This window comes from Dendrobates tinctorius, unplaced genomic scaffold (assembly GCF_039654945.1).
Source record: "Dendrobates tinctorius isolate UK_male_01 unplaced genomic scaffold, ASM3965494v1 ptg000154l, whole genome shotgun sequence".
NCBI lineage: Eukaryota > Metazoa > Chordata > Amphibia > Anura > Dendrobatidae > Dendrobates > Dendrobates tinctorius.
In genome coordinates, this window is record NW_027361821.1 from 9,941,562 (window position 1) to 9,964,915 (window position 23,354).

The following is a 23,354-nucleotide window of genomic DNA, read 5'->3' on the forward strand; positions in this document are numbered from 1 at the left end:
TTTTGATTTTTTTGCAACTTTCTTTTGGCGGTACAGCGTTGCAAACAGTAGAGCACTGAATGACCTTCAGTTGCATAACGGCTGTCATGGCCTAAGTCGCCGTTTAGTCCTTGCTTAAGTTGCACACTAACCTCTTCTTTCTTGTTTTGGCATTTGCTCTATTAAAGTATAGTGAACAAAGTAATAAAACAAGTATTTCTAATCTGTAATAACGCTCAAACTTGTAGGCAGATAAATAGTGTTCCAATAGGGCAGATATTCATACAGAAATATTGACTAGTGATCCAATGGAATTTACGATGTATTTTTGGTTGAACTGGTTGCTAAAAATTCACCTGATATCATTACCTTATTAAATATGTTATCATTTACATGGCTAATTGAAATCACCTTTATTCTTTGGAATAATCTATTGAGCAATGACTGGCTCCCTAGAGCTAAATCTAAAACACGACCTAGAGCTCGGGTCATGTTTTCAGGTAACCAGGGAAATTGTTTAGTACTAATTAGGACTTTGATAATTGAGTGCTTTGTTGTAAAAGTCTCATAAAATTGGTCTTGGAATTGAACTCAGGGGCACAGCTATGATTCCCAGAAATGCTGCTATCATATGCTTGGTTCCCTCTGGAGCAATTGCAGCTCCAAAAACAAAGCATCGTTCACGAAAATGCTATTGATTCCATATTCCGCCAAAAGTGGATGTGCTAAGCACCGAACCTGCTCAAGTGCTTTCCCATCTGCTACTTGTGTGTAAGTTATAGGAGTATGCTGAAAGTGGTTTAGGATCTGAAGTATCCTGCCTTTGTTATGCCTTAGGCTTCACTCAGATGTCAGGTTTTTTGATGTACGAGAAAAATGGGCTGAGTTTCATTGCTGATTTTCTTTAGTTTCATCAGATTTTAGTGTCGTAAGAGATTCATCAATGTTGGTCAGAACAATATAGCCTCCAATATAGTCGCGTTCCCTGCACAGCTGTGTCCTGGACAACCTGTCTGTGTGGGAACCTCCAGCAGTCACCTGAATGAGGCCATATTATGCCCACAAAGTCGTTGAATGCCACAGTGCAGCAAAAAAAAGCTGAAGGCAGATGCAGCACTAAAATAGTTGTGTAGCCCCCTTCCATTTTCAAGATTAAAAAAAGTGAAGGCATAGCCAAGGGATATGAAATCTCTTTACAATACAGAAAAAGCTTTTATTTATGTGGATAATGCTGCGACAAGCAAAAGGTCATCAAACATTCCCATATCTCTGCTGTAAATGGATTTTGCTTTTGCACCTATCATACGCATTCCTTTCTTAAGTTACTTCCATGTTCTCACATGGGTAAAATTGCAAAGTGCTTGTAAAAAAAAAATTGCAATTTTTGTGTTATAAAAAATCATTTTCATTCTCAAGTTTCTTTAATTTTATTTTTTTATGCCTTGTTGCTTATGTTACCGCCACTGCTGCAGTCTAATAACAGTAACAGAACATGCACAGTCCTTACAAGTTCTTTAGCGGTCTGAATCGTTCGAGTGCACCGTTCGCTCCCGATACCGACCTGCTTCAGTGCCACTATGCTGCTCCAATGCCACAAAGGCAAAGCTTCCTCAGATCAGGTCTTTTCTAGGCTTTTAGATACAGTGAATAGGGCTAAGCTGCAGTACAAGAAACAGTTACGGGTATAAAGGACCTGCATGCTTACATAATCAATAATGGCATAGTGGTTGGAGGCAGAGGTCAAATCCTAACCAATTACACATGATGACTGATCTTAAGAATAGGATATCAATATTTTATTTCTGAAAAACCTTAATACTGATCTTAAAAATAGGATATCAATATTTTATTTCTGAAACCCCCCACAAGTTTGGATAAGTATACTTTTATAGCAGATTGTCCTGTCGATGGCTGCTGGTCATGCATGAATGGGCCAAATTATGTGCTAATTGTCTCAGTTTTTTCCTATTTTTTCTAATATCCAGAAGCAGTATTGCTATTCATATTTCATATATTTAACATTGTCATGCTTTAGCACGACAGAGTACAAACTTTTTTCTGTCTATTTTTAATAGCAGATTGTACAACCACGGGGCTTAACTATTTTTTCAAAATACCCAAACAAAAGCAAGAGACTAAAAATTAAATTTCATTTTTAGATCTGAAAGTCTACAATCAATGACAATTTTGGAAAGGTGAACTTGTCCATTTCACACATCTCACATTACACAATGTTTGTTAAAAGGGTTTTCTGGGACTTTTTTTAAATTTTCCCTATGCGGCTAATCACTTAGTGGGAAGTAGTTGTCCTACAGCAATCTCTCCTGGGCAAGAGTGGTCTCTTATGTTTTCTGTGTAATTACGTGAACAGAGCAGGTCCTTCTCTTCTGCTTTGCTCTGTTGATAGAGCATTGATTGAACGCCGGCTCAGCCTACTACAGCAGAAAGCCAGCTGTCAATCAACAGGACTTGGGCAGTGACACCCTGTCAACAGCGCAAAGAAGAAGAGAAGAAACTACTCTGTCGACATGTCGTCATAGGAAACAGGAGAATCATTGGCAGGAGCAGTCTGTGACTCCTCAGAGTTGGGAGAGATCATTGGAGGGCAGAACAGGCAGCAAAATTTGCTGATTTGGGGTTATTCTTATAGTGAAATAACCCCTTTAAGAAAATAATCACTTGCAGATCACAAATTCCATAGTAATCTTGCATCCTTGAGCATTGCAAAGTATAATATCTGTTGAAAGAATTGACATGCTATGTGTGGATGAGATGTCTCAACATTCATGTTTAAGGATGATAGTTGTTAAAATCTCATCCACTTGACTGCAACTGTATCTCACAGCAAATGTGAACAGAAAATCTGCAGCATTTCCACTACATGTGGATGTAAAGTTTATGTGGAAAGACTATTGCATTGATTAGTTCCAGGATTCCAGGCACTACCCTTTATTTATTACATCACATGAAGTTATTCGCATTACTTGAATTTGTACATTATTTTGTTGGAAGATTTTCAAGTTCTAAATAAATATTGATTATTTAGTCTTTGATTTTAAGTTATTGATGAACATATTTCTCACATCTGGACAACCAGGGAATAGTTAATTATGCTCCGAAGTTTATACAAGTCTAATTAAAATGTGATGTTTATGTAATTGCCTCTCTTGGATTGATTTGCAAATTGCTACAATATTAATCTAGATATTGAGTACAAACACGGAACAAGTTGGAAATTCATACTAATGTCATTTTCAGGACAACTGATGGTTTTGATCTGTTAAAACGCAACCATTTCATTCGTACAGAAAACTTCTAAAATATAACTATCCAAAACACCAAAACATTATACAGTTGCTTCTCACAAAGTTAGAATATCTTCAAAAAGTTAATTTATTTCAGTTTTTCAATACAAAAGTGAAACTCATATATTATATATAGTCATTACAAACAGAGTGATCTATGTCAAGTGTTTATTTCTGTTGATGTTGATGATTATGGCTTACAGCCAATGAAAACCCAAAAGTCATTATCTCAGTAAATTAGAATACTTTATAACACCAGCTTGAAAAATGATTTTAAAATCAGAAATGTTGGCCTACTGAAATGTATGTTCAGTAAATGCACTCAATATTTGGTTGGAGCTCCTTTTGCATCAATTACTGCATCAATGCGGCGTGGCATGGAGGTAATCAGCCTGTGGCATTGCTGAGGTGTTATGGAAGCCCAGGTTGCTTTGAAAGCAGCCTCAGCTCATCTCCATTGTTGGGTCTGGTGTCTCTCATCTTCCTCTTGACAATACCCTGTAGACTCTCTATGGGGTTAAGGTCAGGCGAGTTTGATGGCCAATCAAGCACAGTGAGACACTGTTGTTTTTAAACCAGGTATTGGTACTTTTGGCTATGAGGACAGGTGCCAAGTCCTGCTGGAGAATGAAATTTCCATCTCCAAAAAGCTTGTCAACAGAGGGAAGCATCAAGTGCTCTAAAATATCCTTGTAGACGGCTGTGCTGACTTTGGTCTTGATAAAACACAGTGGACCTACACCAGAAGATGACATGGCTCCCCAAACCATCACTGATTGTGGAAGCTTCACACTAGACCTCAAGCAGCTTGGATTGTGGCCTCTCCACTGTTCCTCCAGACCCTGGGACCTTGATTTCCAAATGAAATGCAAAATTTACTTTCATCTGAAAATACTTTGGACCACTGAGCAATAGTCCAGTTCTTTCTCTCCTTGGCCCAGGTAAGACGCTTCTGGCATCGTCTATTGGTCATGTGTGGCTTGGCACAAGGAATGAGACACTTGTAGCCCATGTTCTGGATATATCTGTGCGTGGTGGCTCTGACTTCAGCAGCAGTCCACTCCTTCTGAATGTCCCCAAAATTTTTGAATGGCCTTTTCTTAACAATCCGTTCAAGGCTGCGGTTATCCATGTTGTTTTTGCACCTTTTTCTACCATGCTTTTTCCATCCACTCAACTTTCCATTAATATGCTTGGATACAGCACTCTGTGAACAGCCAGCTTCTTTAGCAATGACCTTTTTTGGCTTATCCTCCTTGAGTATGATCACTCTGTTTGTAATGACTCTACATAATATATGAGTTTCAATTTTTGCTTTGAAGAACTGAAATAAATTAACTTTTTGATGATATTCTAGTTTTGTGAGAAGCACTTGTAGATTCAAAATGTAACTAAAAAGGAACCCATCATTCGGTTCATGCTTCTCTAACCAAAGGTAGCACACATCAGATCCTGGCATGCACAATTGCAGCTAGGAATATTTTTCTATGAAGTGCTCTGGCGCAGAGAAAATATAGTTTGAAGTGCCAGGTGTAACTATAGGGAGAGATGAGTGTAGTCTGGCTCCGCCCCGACTGGCTTTTCTCAGCCTAGTTCCAAGTGATTAACAAATATCATAATATTATACATTGCCTAATAAAGGCGGCATTTCCAATAAATACATAAATCATACAAAAGAGGAAGGAAAACCATGTGCCATAAAAACAATAGAATTTTATTATAAATAAATTTATAAAAGCATTGAAGTACAATGCAATCATGTAAGGAGACAATGAATGCAACAGAACAACGGTCAATACAACAGGTACAATAAATTATGTGCAATTCAATAGTCCATATGGAGCTACAACAGCTTCCAGAAAAAATGTAATTCCCAAAATATGAGAATAATGAGGGACTATATCAAATATCATTAGCATCTAAAGCCCACAAAAGCCATACTCATGGAGCGGCATTAATATATATACACATTGTTCAGAGTATTTATTATACAAAAATAGAAATGTATCAAAACCAATGTTAAAGATGCCTACATAAATGATGGCATGCAGCCATAAAATCAGATCACATTTCTATTTTTTGTATCATAAATACTCTGAACAATGTGTATATATATTAATGCCACTCCATGAGTATGGCTTTTGTGGGCTTTAGATGCTAATGATATTTGATATAGTCCCTCATTATTCTCATATTTTGGGAATTACATTTTTTCTGGAAGCTGTTGTAGCTCCATATGGACTATTGAAGTGCACATAATTTATTGTACCTGTTGTATAGATCATTGTTCTGTTGCATTCATTGTCTCCTTACATGATTGCATTGTACTTCAATGCTTTTATACATTTATTTATAATAAAATTCTATTGTTTTTATGCCAATGCAACTCTTAGAATAGAATAGAAGAGATATACTGTATATAGAATATAAAAAAATGGCGTGTGGTCCAGAATTTTTAGTAACCAGCTAAGGGAAAGCCTGGGGTAGGGAGTAATAAATATGGAGCTTCCCAGGGTAAAATATCAGCTAACAGCTGTCTACGTAGCCTTTGCTGGCTATTAAATCGGAACCCACTCAAAATGACGTGGTGTACCCTATATTAATTAATAACCAGCAAAGGCTAGGCAGATAGCTACAAGCTTATATTAATAGGTTGTGATGGTGCCATAGATATTGGTCCCCTCCCAGACTAAGAACATCAACCCTAAACTGCCTCACAAATGGCACATCCATCAGATGCACCAAATTTGGAGCTTAGCCTCTCTCTTCCCAATTGACCTGGTGCAGTGGCAAGTGGGGAAATAGTGTTGTGGATGATGTAAGCTTTGTATTGTCAGCGGACATCAGGCCCAGGGGTTAGTAACAGGATGGTGTCTATAATCCCAACCTTATTACCCCACTTGACATCAGGGCAAGTGGGAAGAGTGAGGCCAAGTGACAGATTGGGCACATCTTATGGATGCGCCATTTTTTGGGCAGCTGAGGGCTGATGTTCTTACTCTGGGAGGGGGCCAATATTCATGGCCCCTTCCTAGCCTATTAATATCAGCCTACAGCTGTCTGTCTAGCCTTTGCTGGTTATTAATTATAAGGGGATAAAATGTCTTTTTTTGTGGCCCCCAATTTTAATAACCAGTAAAGGCTAAGTAGACATATGTGAGCTGATATTAATAGCCTGGAAAGCTCCATTTTTATTACCCCCTTCCCAGTTTATAACCATTAGTCCCCAGCTGTTGGCTTTCTCTCAGCTGGTTAAGAAAAACTAAGGGGACCCCACACCATTTTTTTTCTTTAATTTATTGAATTCTTAGCTAAGCTAAATACATGTGCACTAAACTACACATGCCCTGTATCTCAATGACATCTATCTATTCCATATCTATCCACCTATCTATCTATCTATCTCATATCTATCTATTCCATGTACATCCCATATCTATCTTTCCCATATATATCTATCTATCTATCTATTCCATATCTCTCTATCTATCCCATATATCTATCTATCTAACTATCCCATATCTATCTCATATCTGTCTTTCTCATATCTATCCCATATCTATCTACCAATCCCATATCTATCCATCCATTCATCTCTGTATCTAAGATTGTTATTAGTTAGTAAACTAGCTTGAAATTACAGAGAATTTCTGTATGTAAAAGCTGATGTTAAAAATGTATTGCATACGCATGTCATATGGCTGTCATACAGATTCTATGTGTGAAAAATCGTGTTGTACTCTCATGACAACTTTTCAGGACCAACATCGAACCGATTTTATAAACGCAGATGAGTGTGAGCCTTAATGATCATAATTGTGAACAGGCATAACATTTTTTGCTTACTCAACCTAACAATTTACAATGGGACAAGAAAAAAGAGGAAAAAAGCCCTATCTGAGTGTCTGCACATGCTGCTCTAAACAATAGAAAAAGGGGCCTCACTGAGCCACTTTATTTTTCTGAAAAAATGAGAGCTGACTTTTCTTCTTGCATGTTGACACAATTTTTTTGGTGCATGTCCCATTGTTAACTTGTCAAGCTGAATGAGCAGAAATGTTATGTTTCTTTAAAGTGCTGCTCCTCAGCCTAATAGTCAAGACACATATTGCTCTGCGATTCTGCAAGCTGCAAGCCGTCCTAGTGAATGCCTAGCGTATGTTTCCACTTCCACATGACATAGGTGATGATGGCTATCTTGGTTAATTTCTTGAAGAAGGCCTTTAAGGATAAACGTCCCCCCTTAGACTCTACATATAAGAAAGGAAAACTCTTTGGTGTTCTGAAGATGCACATGTGCTAAAGTGGCGCCCCTGAGGCTCAGTCGCCACAGAAGTACTGCACCTTCTCCTAAGGTGTAGTGCCCCACCATCCAGGTAAGGTGGGAATTCCTTTCCACACTCCAACACTCGCACCTCACACAACAGGGTAGTTCTACACAACCACATTGCGGCTCAGTGCTTAGAGAGTAGCAGAGCACCTCTGGTGGTTCCCTGCATGGAACACTGGGTGTGCTGGGAGGTGGGTGGAGTTGAGATATATAAAAGAGTGGGAAAGTGTAGGATTACAGGGCAGTCTGAGAAGTCAGTCTGACGGGAGGTCAGGCGAGAGAAGGACAGTCAGTCAGGAGAGTCTGAGGACAGGTCTGAGGAGAAGGAGTGCTGCAACTGCCTCAGTGATCTGAGCCAGCTGGCACGGGAAAGGAACAGAAGGAGAAAGATGTAGAACTGCAATCTAAGCTTCCATAAGAGAGAAAAAGAACAGTGCAGAACGAAGGAGTAGGAGAACAGAGATGAGACGTGGGTTGTAAGAGGAACCCTGCCTATAGGTTCTCAGCGCAAGGCCGGGGCCCGGTCCCCGAGGTTGTATGGACACTTATGGTTCTGCAGCAGACACTGGTGGAGTAGTTGGCTGTAAATGCACTACTCCCATCTAAGGCTTGGGGCACAACAGCAACTGAATAGAGAGCCAGGACTCTGGAGAAGGGAGTCCCTGAGAGAGGCTACAGCTGTCTGCCATACGAGTAGAGTTGTTAGGAACATCTGACAGGAGGAACTCCAGAGTACCACAGTACTGGAGCTCTTCACACCTTAAGGCGCAATAGAGGAGTCGTTCAGGAAAGGTACATGTTGGTGGAGTGTTGGAGAGGAGAATCCTGACTTGCCTGGGAGGTTGATTGAGTCTCTGCCCCGGAGGACACGGCACGGAGGCAGGCACCAGTGTGTACCACAGACTGTGAGTAAAGCTTTGGAACTGCAAGCCCTGGTGTCTTCCATTCATTTGTGCGCTGGCACCGTCAGCGCCGCTACATCTGGGTACCAGCATTCCTCACGCCGCCTGCACCTATCCTCGTCTTTTGCAGTTACGCTGCCTTGGGGTTGCGACTTCGCCTGTGGGGAGCTGCACCATCTATGCTGCGGAACACCGTCAGCCCCAGTGGATCTGCACGCAGCGCTGGCTTGGCATCTTGCTTGCCGAACACCACAGGTGGTGTCACGAACTATTAACTACATATACATTCCGCCACTGACTTGGATGCCCAGGGCCACGGTCTGGGTCACTGCTGCTGTGACACATTCCCCTGACCCAGGCCCGGTACCGAGTACCCCACAGCCCTGGGAGGGCGACCCACTAATAGCTAGTGATAATACAATTTAATAACCATGAAGAGCATCTTAGAAAAGATATTAAAGATTTTCTCATCTCTATTAGAAACTATTTCATTTTCTTATGTTAATATATTAAATATATGTAAATAGATAAAAAAATAGTAATTTTATTGCTTCTCCAACATTTGAATTTTAAACCATTTTTATTGTTATTTATTATTATTTATTTTTATCTCTCAGTTTACCTCTTGGACTGTTAAGTGTAGCTTCATTTGCTTTTTCCCCATCTCCACAGTGACTTTGGTCAAATGGGAGACATTGATCACCGGTCCCAGCTACCACTTCAAAGTTCTTTGACAGCTCCTTAACTTCAGAAAGAGATTTCACTCTGTAGACTTTCCTGGTATTGGTATCCGACAAGTACAATGATTCAGAAGAAGCATCGACGGCCAAGTAATATTTATGTGCTGGACTAGTACTGAAAGAGAGAATATGATAGATTACATACATTTCTACATAAATCAGTCACATATACCATACTACTTTATAATGACTTGTCCTATATTTGTGATATTAGATATGTTCTGTTATTTGTGTGCTTTCTTATCACTTACAAATTACCTAACTGTCCAATCAGATCAGCCATTGATATATTAAAATCACAATAATCACAATGTATGTATCATTTTATTTTTAATGAGGATCGAAGCGTATTACATATTAAGCCATTTATTTATTAAATCCATTTTAGTAGAGATCATAGTAGGGATTATGTTACCACCTCCTAATTAAAATTAGCTGATGGATGTCACAGCCCTGCGCAGCTTGTACGAAAAAATAGAAACAGTTAAAAAATATAAATAAATTGTAAAATCCCTTTAATTTGCAAATACCGATAGTTTTGTCAAGGGAGGTAATCACTATACAATTAAAATGGCCACCACCTTGTTACACTGACAGAAACTTGTTCTAGAAAGTTAATAGAACAGATATCTTTCAGCATGTGCAGTAGCAAGCTTCTCTTATCTCTTTATGTGAAGGAAGATGTGCCGCCAGTCAATATACTGATGCAATACTGGATATACAGGGATGCTGAGGTAAAAAGAGGCTGCTCACACTGCTGTCCACCCTGTCTATCTAATCTAATACTGGAGATACCAGAAGTGCTGAGGTAAGGAGAGACCACTCACACTGCTGTCTCCCCTCTCTTTCTGATTTTATCCTGGAGATACTAGTGATGCTGAGGTAATAAGAGACTGCTCTCTCTCACTGATGTCTAACCTATTTGCTTGGATGCCAAGAGTGCTGACGTAGAGAAAAGCTGGTAATACTGCTGTCAATCCTGTTTACGAGAGATACCAGGGGTGCTCAAGTAAGAATAGACTCATTTTATTTCTGTCCACCTTGTCTATCTGATGTAATACAAGAGATACCAGGGGTGGTTGCTCATTATGCTGTCCACCCTCTCTAACTGATCTAATATTAGAGATACCAGTAGTGCTGAGGTAAAAAGCTGCTGCTTGCACTGCTGTCCACACTGTCTTTTTGATGTAATACTGGCGATAATATGGGTGCTGAGGTAAGAAGAGGCTGTTCACATTGCTGTCCACTCTGTCTACCTGATCTAATACTGGAAATAGCAAGGGTGCTGAGGTAAGAAGAAACTGACCACACTACTGTCCACCCTGTCTACCTGATCTAATACTGGAGATACCAGTGGTGCTGATGTAAGAAGAGACTGTTCACTCTACTGTCTGCCTGGTCTATCTTGTAACATGCTGAAGATACTAGGGGTGGGGTGGTAAGAAGAGGCTGCTCACACTGCTGTCCCCCTGTCTATCTAAATGACAATACATGTTATAAGTATAAAAACATTCTAGGACAAGTTTTTGTTAGTGTACAGGATGATGGCCATGTTATTTCTATAGAGATTGCGTAAGAGACACATAATTGCAAACTTTTTGCCTTATAGCTTGCTTGACCCCCACCATATAGCTGATATTGGCTTCAGCATTGGCTAAATGTAAATGAATGAAAAACTACAGTACTCAGTGACCACTACACAAGGTACAGAGCTACGAAGTTCTACGGATAGCAAGAGGTAATTTTGTAATCAGTCTGTGGTTAAGTCACCCTTTAACAAGGCTAGGAATTTCCACGTCTTAGACTTTTTTAAAAGCACCGTTCCATCCTCTGTTTTATCATTGGCACCAGTGACAGGTTCTCTTTGAAGTGGTCATAAGTAGAGATGAGCGCACATCGTCAGCTCTCTCCTTATTTGGCACGCTATAGCGCTTACCGAAGAAGCTGCATCGGGAACCTGGATACATGGAGCTCTCCCGATAATCAGCTGTTCGGCGCCGCAGCTGCATGTGTCGTGGCTGTGTGACAGTCACAACATATGCATGGTGAGCCTGCGTGTTGTGACTGTCATACAGCTGGGACACATGTAGCTGCGGTGCCGAACAGCTGATCATCAGGAGCGCTCCAGGTATCCGGGTTCCCAATGCAGCATCATCAGTAAGCGTTATAGCTTGCCAAATAAGGAGGGAGCTGACGATGTTCGCTCATCTCTAGTCATAAGAAGATCCTTATTTAACCAGGTCTGAAACTTTCAAAATGAACTACAATTGATCAAATGCTATGGTAACTAGATCAACTATTCTACCATAGACAAGACGTTTTAGTAAATTCATGCGCATGAGTTTATGGAGACATTGTAACTCAGGGCTGACTATAAGGCTGAAAAAAATATATTTCTACTTTCAACTCCAGAGCATTGATTGATGTTGTCATGGAGATGACGTGCTTGCAATTAGGAGGCCTGCTTTCCGGCAAACGTTTTAATCTTTGCTAGCAGTAGGAAAGTGTCAGGTGCTTAGTAGCTGTATGGTACGTTGAGTCATTGCTTCACCATTGGGTTTACATTTTCTAATTTTAACAATGTGAATCAGCAGTTTGCCATTATGTATGATAATGAAAATGTGTGAACATGGAACATGCAGGAAATTCACCACTAGCCAAAAGGTCACAAGACAAAACAAGCTATGAATTGTTACTTTTTAGCTAATTCCCAGGTCAGTAAACTAAAATCTGAAAGATATTTTAACTACAGACTTTTCAATTAAATAGTTCACTCCAATAACATGTAATCATCTTGAAAACATGTTACAATGCACTTTATAGGGATTTCCCGGGTTCAAAAAAATCCTTTTCCCCAAGTGTAGTTTTCTAAAAAAAAATAAACAAACTAGGCTTTACCCATCCTCCTCGGGTCCGGCACTGAGTCTCTGCTGCTGCTCCGGTGTTTGTTATTGTTTGTGGTGCTGATATCATGTAGACAGCACAATCCATGGGCTCAGCAAATCAGTGTGGATCATGGCGACAACTTGGGCTGAGTCGCTGAGCTCAGTTATTGGCTGCATTGTTGTCAATGTCAGCACTGCAGACAGTAACAGGCAACAAGACCAAAGTTAGGGAATCAGTGTTGGACCCAGGAAAGGTGAGTAACTAGCTTTAAAAAAAATCTCTTGCTTCAAATTGTGTTCTTGAACTTGAGTCATCAAAGGGGTTGTCCAAATGATATCCTACCTTATTAAAGTGAATGGAAACTCTGTTGACTTGAGAAATTCTCTACAGATTTCTTTTGAATCCAGCAGAATTTTGGTTGGCCGCCATCTTGCTGGATTCTTTTTGTGCTGGGAAGGAGATTAATATGATATATACGTATAATAAATATATATATATCACAATGAAAGAAAAAAGGATGGCACTCACCGTTACCAAAAGTAGAAGTCTTTATTTCATGGATAAAAATGCATGGGTTCGGGAACAATGCAGAGAGTGCAGACGACGGCCGTTTTGTGCTCCTAATGGCAAGCAGCAAGAGAAAGGTGCCTATAACCACACATCTGTGGAGCACTGCCTCCTGACAGCCGACATTAATAACACTCTTACTTACCAGAGTGAATGCATAGAACATTCAAATCAACATATGCACAAACAGTTAAAAACTAAAACAAAACTTATAAATCTTAAAGAGCAAAAAATTACAGTAAATTCAGAGAAAAACGGACATGTCCATCCTTTCATTCAAGCCCAACGCACCTGTTGCATTGGACTGCAGTATCCATCTAGCTTCTTTTTGCAGAAGGAGCCTGCGATGATTACCTCCCTGACTGGGAGGATTAACCCCTCCCTGACTGGGAGGATTTTGAGGTTGAAAAGGTATAACACTAAAAGAGAGGGCTTTGAAAGACAGGCTCAGGATTTACATAAAAGATTTTCTGATAGGGGGTATCCCGATTCTGTTTTAGATTTGGCCAGGAAATGGGTAGAAGGAAAGGACACCGTATTGCCAAAAAATAAAAATTATGAGAAGAATTGCTAAAATGACGCTAAGCGTTTTACTTTCTGCTTTAAATTTGGTCCTATGGATAAGCAGATCAGATCGGTGATAAGAAAAAACTGGCACTTGTTAGAAAGAGATAAAGACCTGGCAGAAGTAGTTCAGAGGGGCCCTCTTTTTGCTTGCCACCGCAGTGCTAATTTATATATATTTATATATTCTTTTCTGTCCGTGTGGTTTTTTCTATATAGGTAAAACAATTAGTCCCCTTTACGTTTAGGGAGCATTTTCATTCCATTTCATCTGGCAAAGGAGTCCCCCGTTTGATCAGCCACATTAGAGAATTCCATGGTGGTATGGCAGAATCTTTGCGGTATGGGGGTTTAGAAAGGGTTAATCCAGTCAGAAAGGTAAACATCGCAGGCTCCTTCTGCAAAGAGAAGCTAGATGGATACTGCGGTCCAATGCAACAGGTGCATTGGGCTTGAATGAAAGGGTGGACATGTCCGTTTTTCTCTAAATTTACTGTAATTTGTGCTCTTTAAGATTTATAAGTTTTGCTTTTGTTTTTAACTGTTTGTGCATATGTTGATTTTAATGTTCTATGCATTCACTCTGGTAAGTAAGAGTGTTTTTAATGTCTGCTGTCAGGAGGCGGTGCTCCACAGGTGTGTGGTTATAGGCACCTTTCTCCTGTCGCTTGCCATTAGGACCTGTTGAAGAGCAGGAGCGCGAAACGGCCGTTGTCCGCACTCTTTGCATTGCTCCCGAGCCCATGCATTTTTATCCATGAAATAAAGACTTCTACTTTTGGTAACGGTGAGTGCCATCCTTTTTTCTTTCATTATGCTATTTGATTTTGTTATATTTCTTCAGGATTGAGCACCCGTTCCTTGGGGTATGTGGCGTTCATATAGTGTGTGAAGGGTCTTTTTAGATTTGTTTAAGAAACCACGGTGGTGCAGCGGTGCCAAATCTGTTTCTCTTTTTTGGAATTTATATATAAAGTTAATTTATTTCAGTTCTTCAATACATAAAGTGAATCTCATATATTAGATAGAGTCATTACAAACAGAGTAATCTATTTCAAGTGGTTATTTCTGTTAATGTTGATTATTATGGCTTACAGCCAATGAAAACCCAAAAGTCATTATCTCAGTAAATTAGAATACTTTATAACACCAGCTTGAAAAATTATTTTAAAATCCGAAATGTTGGCCTACTGAAATGTATGTTCAGTAAATGCACTCAATATTTGGTCGGGGCTCCTTTTGCATCAATTACTGCATCAATGCAGTGTGGCATGGAGGCAATCAGCCTGTGGCACTGCTGAGGTGTTATGGAAGCTCAGGTTGCTTTGATAGAAGCCTTCAGCTTGTCTGCATTGTTGGGTCAGGTGTCTCTCATCTTCCTCTTGACAATACCCCAAAGACTCTTTATGGGGTTAAGGTCAGGCGAGTTTGCTGGCCAATCATGCACAGTAATACTGTTGTTTTTAAACCAGGTATTGGTATTTTTGGCATTGTGGACAGGTGCCATGTCCTGCTGGAGAATGGAATTTCCATTTCCAAAAAGCTTGTCAGCAGAGGGAGGCATCAAGTGCTCTAAAATATCCTGGTAGACAGCTGCGTTGACTTTGGTCTTGATAAAACACAGTGGACCTACACCAGCAGATGACATGGCTCCCCAAACCATCACTGATTATGGAAGCTTCACACTAGACCTCAAGCAGCTTGGATTGTGTGCCTCTCCACTCTTCCTCCAGACTCTGGGACCTTGATTTCCAAATGAAACGCAAAATTTACTTTCATCTGATAGCACATTGGACCACTGAGCAATAGTCCAGTTCTTTTTCTCCTTGGCCCAGGTAAGATGCTTCTTGTGTTGTCTATTGGTAATGAGTGGCTTGACGCAAGGAATGCCACACTTGTAGCCCATGTCCTGGATACGTCTGTGTGTGATGGCTGTTGAAGCAATAACTCCAGCAGCAGTCCACTCCTTGTGAATCTCCCCAAAATATTTGAATGGCCTTTAACAATCCTTTTAAAGGCTGCAGTTATCCCGGTTGCTTGTGCACCTGTTTCTACCACAATTTTTCCTTACACTCAACTCTCCATTAATATGCTTGGATACAGCACTCTGTGAACTGCCAGCTTATTTAGCAATGACCTTCTGTGGCTAACCCTCCTTGTGGAATGTGTCAGTGACTGCCTTCTGGACATCTGTAAAGTCAGCAGTCTTCCCCATGAATGTGGAGCCTACTGAAACAGACTAAGGGACCTTTTTTAAATACTTTTCTTAATTATTCTAATTTACTGAGATAATGACTTTTGTGTTTTAACCCCTTTCTGCCATGAGTCGTACTATCCCATCCATGTGCCCTGGGACTTAATTCCCAGGGACGGGATAGTACGTCATAGCGATCAGCGGTGCCCACGTGGTGAGCGCCTCTGATCGCGGCCGGGTATCAGCTGATTATCACAGCTGACACCTGGCACAATGTGTCAGGGGCGGTCACGGACCGCCCCCGACACGTTAACCCCTTGCACACCGCGATCAAACACAATCGCGGTGTACCGGGGGTTAAAGGGAAGCATCGGCAGGGAGGGGGCTCCCTCCGTGCTTCCCTGAGCCCCCCACAGCAGCGCAATGTGCAGCGCTGCTGCGGGGGACTCCTTCTCTGCAGGCCCCCGAATCCAATATGGCGACGGGGGCCTTCGGGGGCCTGCAGGGATCCGGCTTCCTCAGTGCCTGCAAAGCGCAGGCATGAGGAAGTCTGCAGCAGTGCCTGTGACAGATCGCTGATCTGTCACAGTGATCTGTGATGTGACAGATCAGCGATCTGTCACAGGACAGTGATGTCCCACCTGGGACTATGTAATAAAGTTAAAAAAAGGGTTAAAATAATTTTAAAAAAATCGCCAAATAAATTAGAAAAAAAAAAAAATTCCCCCAATAAATCCATTTTTTGGAAATAAAAAGAACAAAACAATAAAAGTACACATATTAGGTATCACCGCATCCATAACGACCTGCCCTATAAAACTGTCCCATTAGTTACCCCCGTTAGGGAACCCCTTAAAAAATAAAAATAAAAAACGAAGCAAAAAATAATGATTTATTATCATACCGCCAAACAAAAAGTGCAATAACGCGCGATCAAAAAGATGCATATAAATATCCATGGTACCACTGAAAACGTTCTCTTGTCCCGCAAAAAACGAGCCACCACACAGCATCTTCAGCGAAAAAATAAAAAAGTTATAGCTCGCAGAATAAAGCGATGCAAAAATAATTATTTTTTATATAAAATAGTTTTCATTGCATAAAACCGACAAAACATAAAAAACGACCTAAATGAGGTATCGCTGTAACCGTACTGACCCAAAGAATAAAGCCACTTTATCAATTTTATCGCACGTGGAACGGTGTAAACGCACCCCCCCAAAAGAAATTCATGAAACGCTTGTTTTTGTTCATTCTGCGTCCCAAAAATCGGAATAAAAAGCGATCAAAAAATGTCACATGCCCTAAAATGGTACCAATAAAAGCGTCAACTCGTCCCGCAAAAAATAAGATCTCAGATGACTCAGTGGGTCAAAATACGGAAAAATTATAGCTCAATATGTGGTGATGCAAAAACTATTTTTACAATAAAAAGCGTCTTTTAGCGTGCGACAGCTGCCAAACATAAAAACTGCCATAAATAGTAAATCAAACCCCCCGTTATCACCCCCTTAGTTAGGGAAAAATAATACAATTAAAAGAAAATGTATTTATTTCCATTTTCCCATTAGGGTTAGGGTTAGGGTCAGGGATAGGGTTAGGGCTAGGGCTAGGGTTAGGGCTGAGATCAGGGTTAGGGGTGTGTTGGGGTTAGGGTTGGAGTTAGAATTGGGGGATTCCACTGTTTGGGCACATCAGGTGCTCTCCAAATGCAACATGGCGTCTGATCTCAATTCCAGCCAATTCTGAGTTGAAAAAGTCAAATGGTGGTCCTTCCCTTCCAAGCTCTGCCATGCGCCCAAACAGTGTTTTACACCCACATATGGGGTATCAGCCTACTCAGGACAAATTGCAAAACAACTTTTGGGGTCCAATTTCTCCTGTTACCCTTAGGAAAATAAAAAATTGGGGGCAAAAATATCATTTTTGTGGAAAAAAATGATCTTTTATTTTCACACCCGGGCGTTATAAACTTCTGTGAAGCACTTGGGGGTTCAAAGTGCTCACCACTAGTGTTGAGCATTCCGATACCGCAAGTATCGGGTATCGGCCGATACTTGCTGTATCGGAATTCCGATACCGACTTCCGATATTTTTTCAATATCGGAAGTCGGCATCGGAATCGGAAGTTCAAAGTTGATTGACAGCCTGACGTCATCATGATGCGCGGTGTGTGCGCATCATGATGCGCCGTCATTTCGGGCCTTCCGGGGGTCTCTGCCGGCCTGCCGGGGGGCTGTGCCGGCCTGCCGGGGGGCTGTGTGGACTGCCCGGGGTCTGTACCGGCCTGCCGGGGGGCTGTGCCGGCCTGCCGGTGGTCTGTGCACCCTGTGGGGGTCTGTACCGGCCTGCCGGGGGGCTGTGCCGGCCTGCCGGTGGTCTGTGCACCCTGTGGGGGTCTGTGCCGGCCTGCCGGGGGGCTGTGCCGGCCTGCCGGGGGGCTGTGCTGATGTCCGGGGGTCTGTGCAAGCATCGTCCGATGGGACTACAAGTCCCATCTGGCGATGCCTGCTACCATGACAGTGATTGACACATTAGCTAATGATGGGACAGTAGTAGTCCCATCATCCGGCTAATGTGTTAAATGTTAAAAAAAAAAATACTACATACATACTACATACATACTACATGCATGCTACATACATACTACATGCTACATACATACTACATACATACTACATACATACCACATACATACCACATATATACCACATACATACTACATACATACTACATACATACTACATACATAACACATATATACTACATACATACTACATGCTACATACATACTACATACATACTACATACATACTACATGCTACATACATACTACATATATACTACATGCATGCTACATACATACTACATGCTACATACATACTACATACACTCACTGGCCACTTTATTAGGTACACCTGTCCAACTGTGTGTTAAGACTTAATTTCTAATCAGCCAATCACATGGCGGCAACTCAGTGCATTTAGGCATGTAGACATGGTCAAGACAATCTCCTGCAGTTCAAACCGAGCATCAGTATGGGGAAGAAAGGTGATTTGAGTGCCTTTGAACGTGGCATGATTGTTGGTGCCAGAAGGGCTGGTCTGAGAATTTCAGAAACTGCTGATCTACTGGGATTTTCACGCACAACCATCTCTAGGGTTTACAGAGAATGGTCCGAAAAAGAAAAAAAATCCAGTGAGCGGCAGTTCTGTGGCCGGAAATGCCATGTTGATGCCAGAGGTCAGAGGAGAATGGGCAGACTGGTTCGAGCTGATAGAAAGGCAACAGTGACTCAAATTGCCACCCGTTACAACCAAGGTAGGCAGAAGAGCATCTCTGAACGCACAGTGCGTCGAACTTTGAGGCAGATGGGCTACAGCAGCAGAAGACCACACTGGGTACCACTCCTCTCAGCTAAGAACAGGAAACTGAGGCTACAATTTGCACAAGCTCATCGAAATTGGACAGTAGAAGATTGGAAAAACGTTGCCTGGTCTGATGAGTCTCGATTTCTGCTGCGACATTCGGATGGTAGGGTCAGAATTTGGCGTAAACAACATGAAAGCATGGATCCATCCTGCCTTGTATCAACGGTTCAGGCTGGTGGTGGTGGTGTCATGGTGTGGGGAATTTTTTCTGGGCACTCTTTGGGCCCCTTGGTACCAATTGAGCATCGTTGCAACGCCACAGCCTACCTGAGTATTGTTGCTGACCATGTCCATCCCTTTATGACCACAATGTACCCAACATCTGATGGCTACTTTCAGCAGGATAATGCGCCATGTCATAAAGCTCGAATCATCTCAGATTGGTTTCTTGAACATGACAATGAGTTTACTGTACTCAAATGGCCTCCTCAGTCACCAGATCTCAATCCAATAGAGCATCTTTGGGATGTGGTGGAACGGGAGATTCGCATCAGGGATGTGCAGCCGACAAATCTGCGCCAACTGTGTGATGCCATCATGTCAATATGGTCCAAAATCTCTGAGGAATGCTTCCAGCACCTTGTTGAATCTCTGCCACGAAGAATTGAGGCAGTTCTGAAGGCAAAAGGGGGTCCAACCCCTTACTAGCATGGTGTACCTAATAAAGTGGCCAGTGAGTGTATATACTACATACATACTACATACATACTACATGCATGCTACATACATACTACATGCTACATACATACTACATATATACTACATGCATGCTACATACATACTACATGCTACATACATACTACATATATACTACATACATACTACATACATGCTACATACATGCTACATACATACTGCATGCTACATACATACTACATACATACTACATACATACTACATGCATGCTACATACATACTACATGCATGCTACAGACATACCACATACATACTACATACATACTACATACATACTACATGCATGCTACATACATAACACATATATACTACATGCATGCTACATACATACTACATGCTACATACATACTACATGCTACATACATACCACATACATACTACATACATACTACATACATACTACATGCATGCTACATACATACTACATGCTACATACATACTACATATATACTACATGCATGCTACATACATACTACATACATACTACATACATACTACATACATACTACATACATACTACATGCTACATACATACTACATATATACTACATGCATGCTACATACATACTGCATGCTACATGCATGCTACATACATACTACATACATACTACATGCTACATACATACCACATATATACTACATACATACTACATACAATACATTCATACAATACATACATAGACATACTGTACATATAACATAGAGTAACATACTTACCAATACTTGTCACATTGTTCCCCGAAGCCATTGTCTTTTACGGAATAAATATTAACATAACAAACCACAAAAATACTCACCCATGATCCGAAGCAGTCCACGAGTGTGTCCCACGACGATCTTGGGTAGAGAACTGCAGCATCAGCTGTTGCTGCCGTTCTCTACGGGCTGCAGGAATCCAATGACGGAAGGTAGGTATCCTTCCGCACTGTATTCCTCCGCCACTTAAAAAAAAAAAAAGTCCCTAGTCTCACTTTATGCCATTGCTGTGTGGGAATTTCCCACACAGCAATGGCATAAAGTGAGACTAGGGACTTTTTTTTTTTAAGTGGCGGAGGAATACAGTGCGGAAGGATACCTACCTTCCGTCATTGGATTCCTGCAGCCCGTAGAGAACGGCAGCAACAGCTGATGCTGCAGTTCTCTACCCAAGATCGTCGTGGGACACACTCGTGGACTGCTTCGGATCGTGGGTGAGTATTTTTGTGGTTTGTTATGTTAATATTTATTCCGTAAAAGACAATGGCTTCGGGGAACAATGTGACAAGTATTGGTAAGTATGTTACTCTATGTTATATGTACTGTATGTCTATGTATGTATTGTATGAATGTATTGTATGTAGTATGTATGTAGTATATATGTGGTATGTATGTAGCATGTAGTATGTATGTAGTATGTATGTAGCATGCATGTAGAATGCAGTATGTATGTAGCATGCATGTAGTATTTATGTAGTATGTATGTAGCATGTAGTATGTATGTAGTATATATGTGGTATGTATGTAGCATGTAGTATGTATGTAGCATGCATGTAGTATGTATGTAGCATGCATGTAGTATATATGTAGTATGTATGTAGCATGTAGTATGTATGTAGCATGCATGTAGTATATACAGTATGTAGTATGTATGTAGCATGTAGTATGTATGTAGTATGTATGTAGTATGTATGTGGTATGTATGTAGCATGTAGCATGCATGTAGTATGTATGTAGTATATATGTGGTATGTATGTAGCATGTAGTATGCATGTAGCATGCAGTATGTTTGTTGCATGTAGTATATATGTAGTATGTATGTAGCATATATGTAGTATGTATGTAGTATGTATGTAGCATGCAGTATGTATGTAGCATGCATGTAGTATATATGTAGTATGTATGTAGCATATATGTAGTATGTATGTAGCATATAGTATATACACTCACTGGCCACTTTATTAGGTACACCTGTCCAACTGTGTGTTAAGACTTAATTTCTAATCAGCCAATCACATGGCGGCAACTCAGTGCATTTAGGCATGTAGACATGGTCAAGACAATCTCCTGCAGTTCAAACCGAGCATCAGTATGGGGAAGAAAGGTGATTTGAGTGCCTTTGAACGTGGCATGATTGTTGGTGCCAGAAGGGCTGGTCTGAGAATTTCAGAAACTGCTGATCTCCTGGGATTTTCACGCACAACCATCTCTAGGGTTTACAGAGAATGGTCCGAAAAAGAAAAAAAATCCAGGGAGCGGTAGTTCTGTGGCCGGAAATGCCATGTTGATGCCAGAGGTCAGAGGAGAATGGGCAGACTGGTTCGAGCTGATAGAAAGGCAACAGTGACTCAAATTGCCACCCGTTACAACCAAGGTGGCCAGAAGAGCATCTCTGAACGCACAGTGCGTCGAACTTTGAGGCAGATGGGCTACAGCAGCAGAAGACCACACTGGGTACCACTCCTCTCAGCTAAGAACAGGAAACTGAGGCTACAATTTGCACAAGCTCATTGAAATTGGACAGTAGAAGATTGGAAAAACGTTGCCTGGTCTGATGAGTCTCGATTTCTGCTGCGACATTCGGATGGTAGGGTCAGAATTTGGCGTAAACAACATGAAAGCATGGATCCATCCTGCCTTGTATCAACGGTTCAGGCTGGTGGTGGTGGTGTCATGGTGTGGGGAATTTTTTCTGGGCACTCTTTGGGCCCCTTGGTACCAATTGAGCATCGTTGCAACGCCACAGCCTACCTGAGTATTGTTGCTGACCATGTCCATCCCTTTATGACCACAATGTACCCAACATCTGATGGCTACTTTCAGCAGGATAATGCGCCATGTCCTAAAGCTCGAATCATCTCAGATTGGTTTCTTGAACATGACAATGAGTTTACTGTACTCAAATGGCCTCCTCAGTCACCAGATCTCAATCCAATAGAGCATCTTTGGGATGTGGTGGAATGGGAGATTCGCATCAGGGATGTGCAGCCGACAAATCTGCGCCAACTGTGTGATGCCATCATGTCAATATGGTCCAAAATCTCTGAGGAATGCTTCCAGCACCTTGTTGAATCTCTGCCACGAAGAATTGAGGCAGTTCTGAAGGCAAAAGGGGGTCCAACCCCTTACTAGCATGGTGTACCTAATAAAGTGGCCAGTGAGTGTATGTAGTATGCATGTTGCATGCATGTAGTATATATGTAGTATGTATGTTGCATGTAGTATATATGTAGTATGTATGTAGCATGTAGTATGTATGTAGTATGTATGGAGTATGTATGTAGCATGTAGCATGCATGTAGTATGTATGTAGTATATATGTGGTATGTATGTAGCATGTAGTATGTATGTAGCATGCAGTATGTATGTAGCATGCATGTAGTATATATGTAGTATGTATGTAGCATATATGTAGTATGTATGTAGCATATAGTATATATGTAGTATGCATGTTGCATGCATGTAGTATATATGTAGTATGTATGTTGCATGTAGTGTATATGTAGTATGTATGTAGCATGTAGTATGTATGTAGTATGTATGTAATATGTATGTGGTATGTATGTAGCATGCATGTAGTATGTATGTAGTATATATGTGGTATGTATGTAGCATGTAGTATGTATGTAGCATGCAGTATGTATGTAGCATGCAGTATGTATGTAGCATGCATGTAGCATATATGTAGTATGTATGTAGCGTATAGTATATATGTAGTATGCATGTTGCATGCATGTAGTATATATGTAGTATGTATGTTGCATGTAGTATATATGTGGTATGT

General features: G+C 41.0%; 1 protein-coding gene across 8 annotated transcripts in view; it reads right to left on the reverse strand.

The window, feature by feature from the left end:
* Window positions 1–23,354, reverse strand: part of TENM1 (teneurin transmembrane protein 1) — a 1,357,925-nt gene that overhangs the window by 172,529 nt on the left and 1,162,042 nt on the right. For all 8 annotated transcript variants that reach the window (XM_073547613.1, XM_073547619.1, XM_073547618.1 and 5 more), the window contains one exon: window positions 9,139–9,371. In XM_073547613.1, coding sequence (XP_073403714.1) covers window positions 9,139–9,371 — 233 coding nt within the window. The remainder of the gene's footprint in view (window positions 1–9,138; window positions 9,372–23,354) is intronic.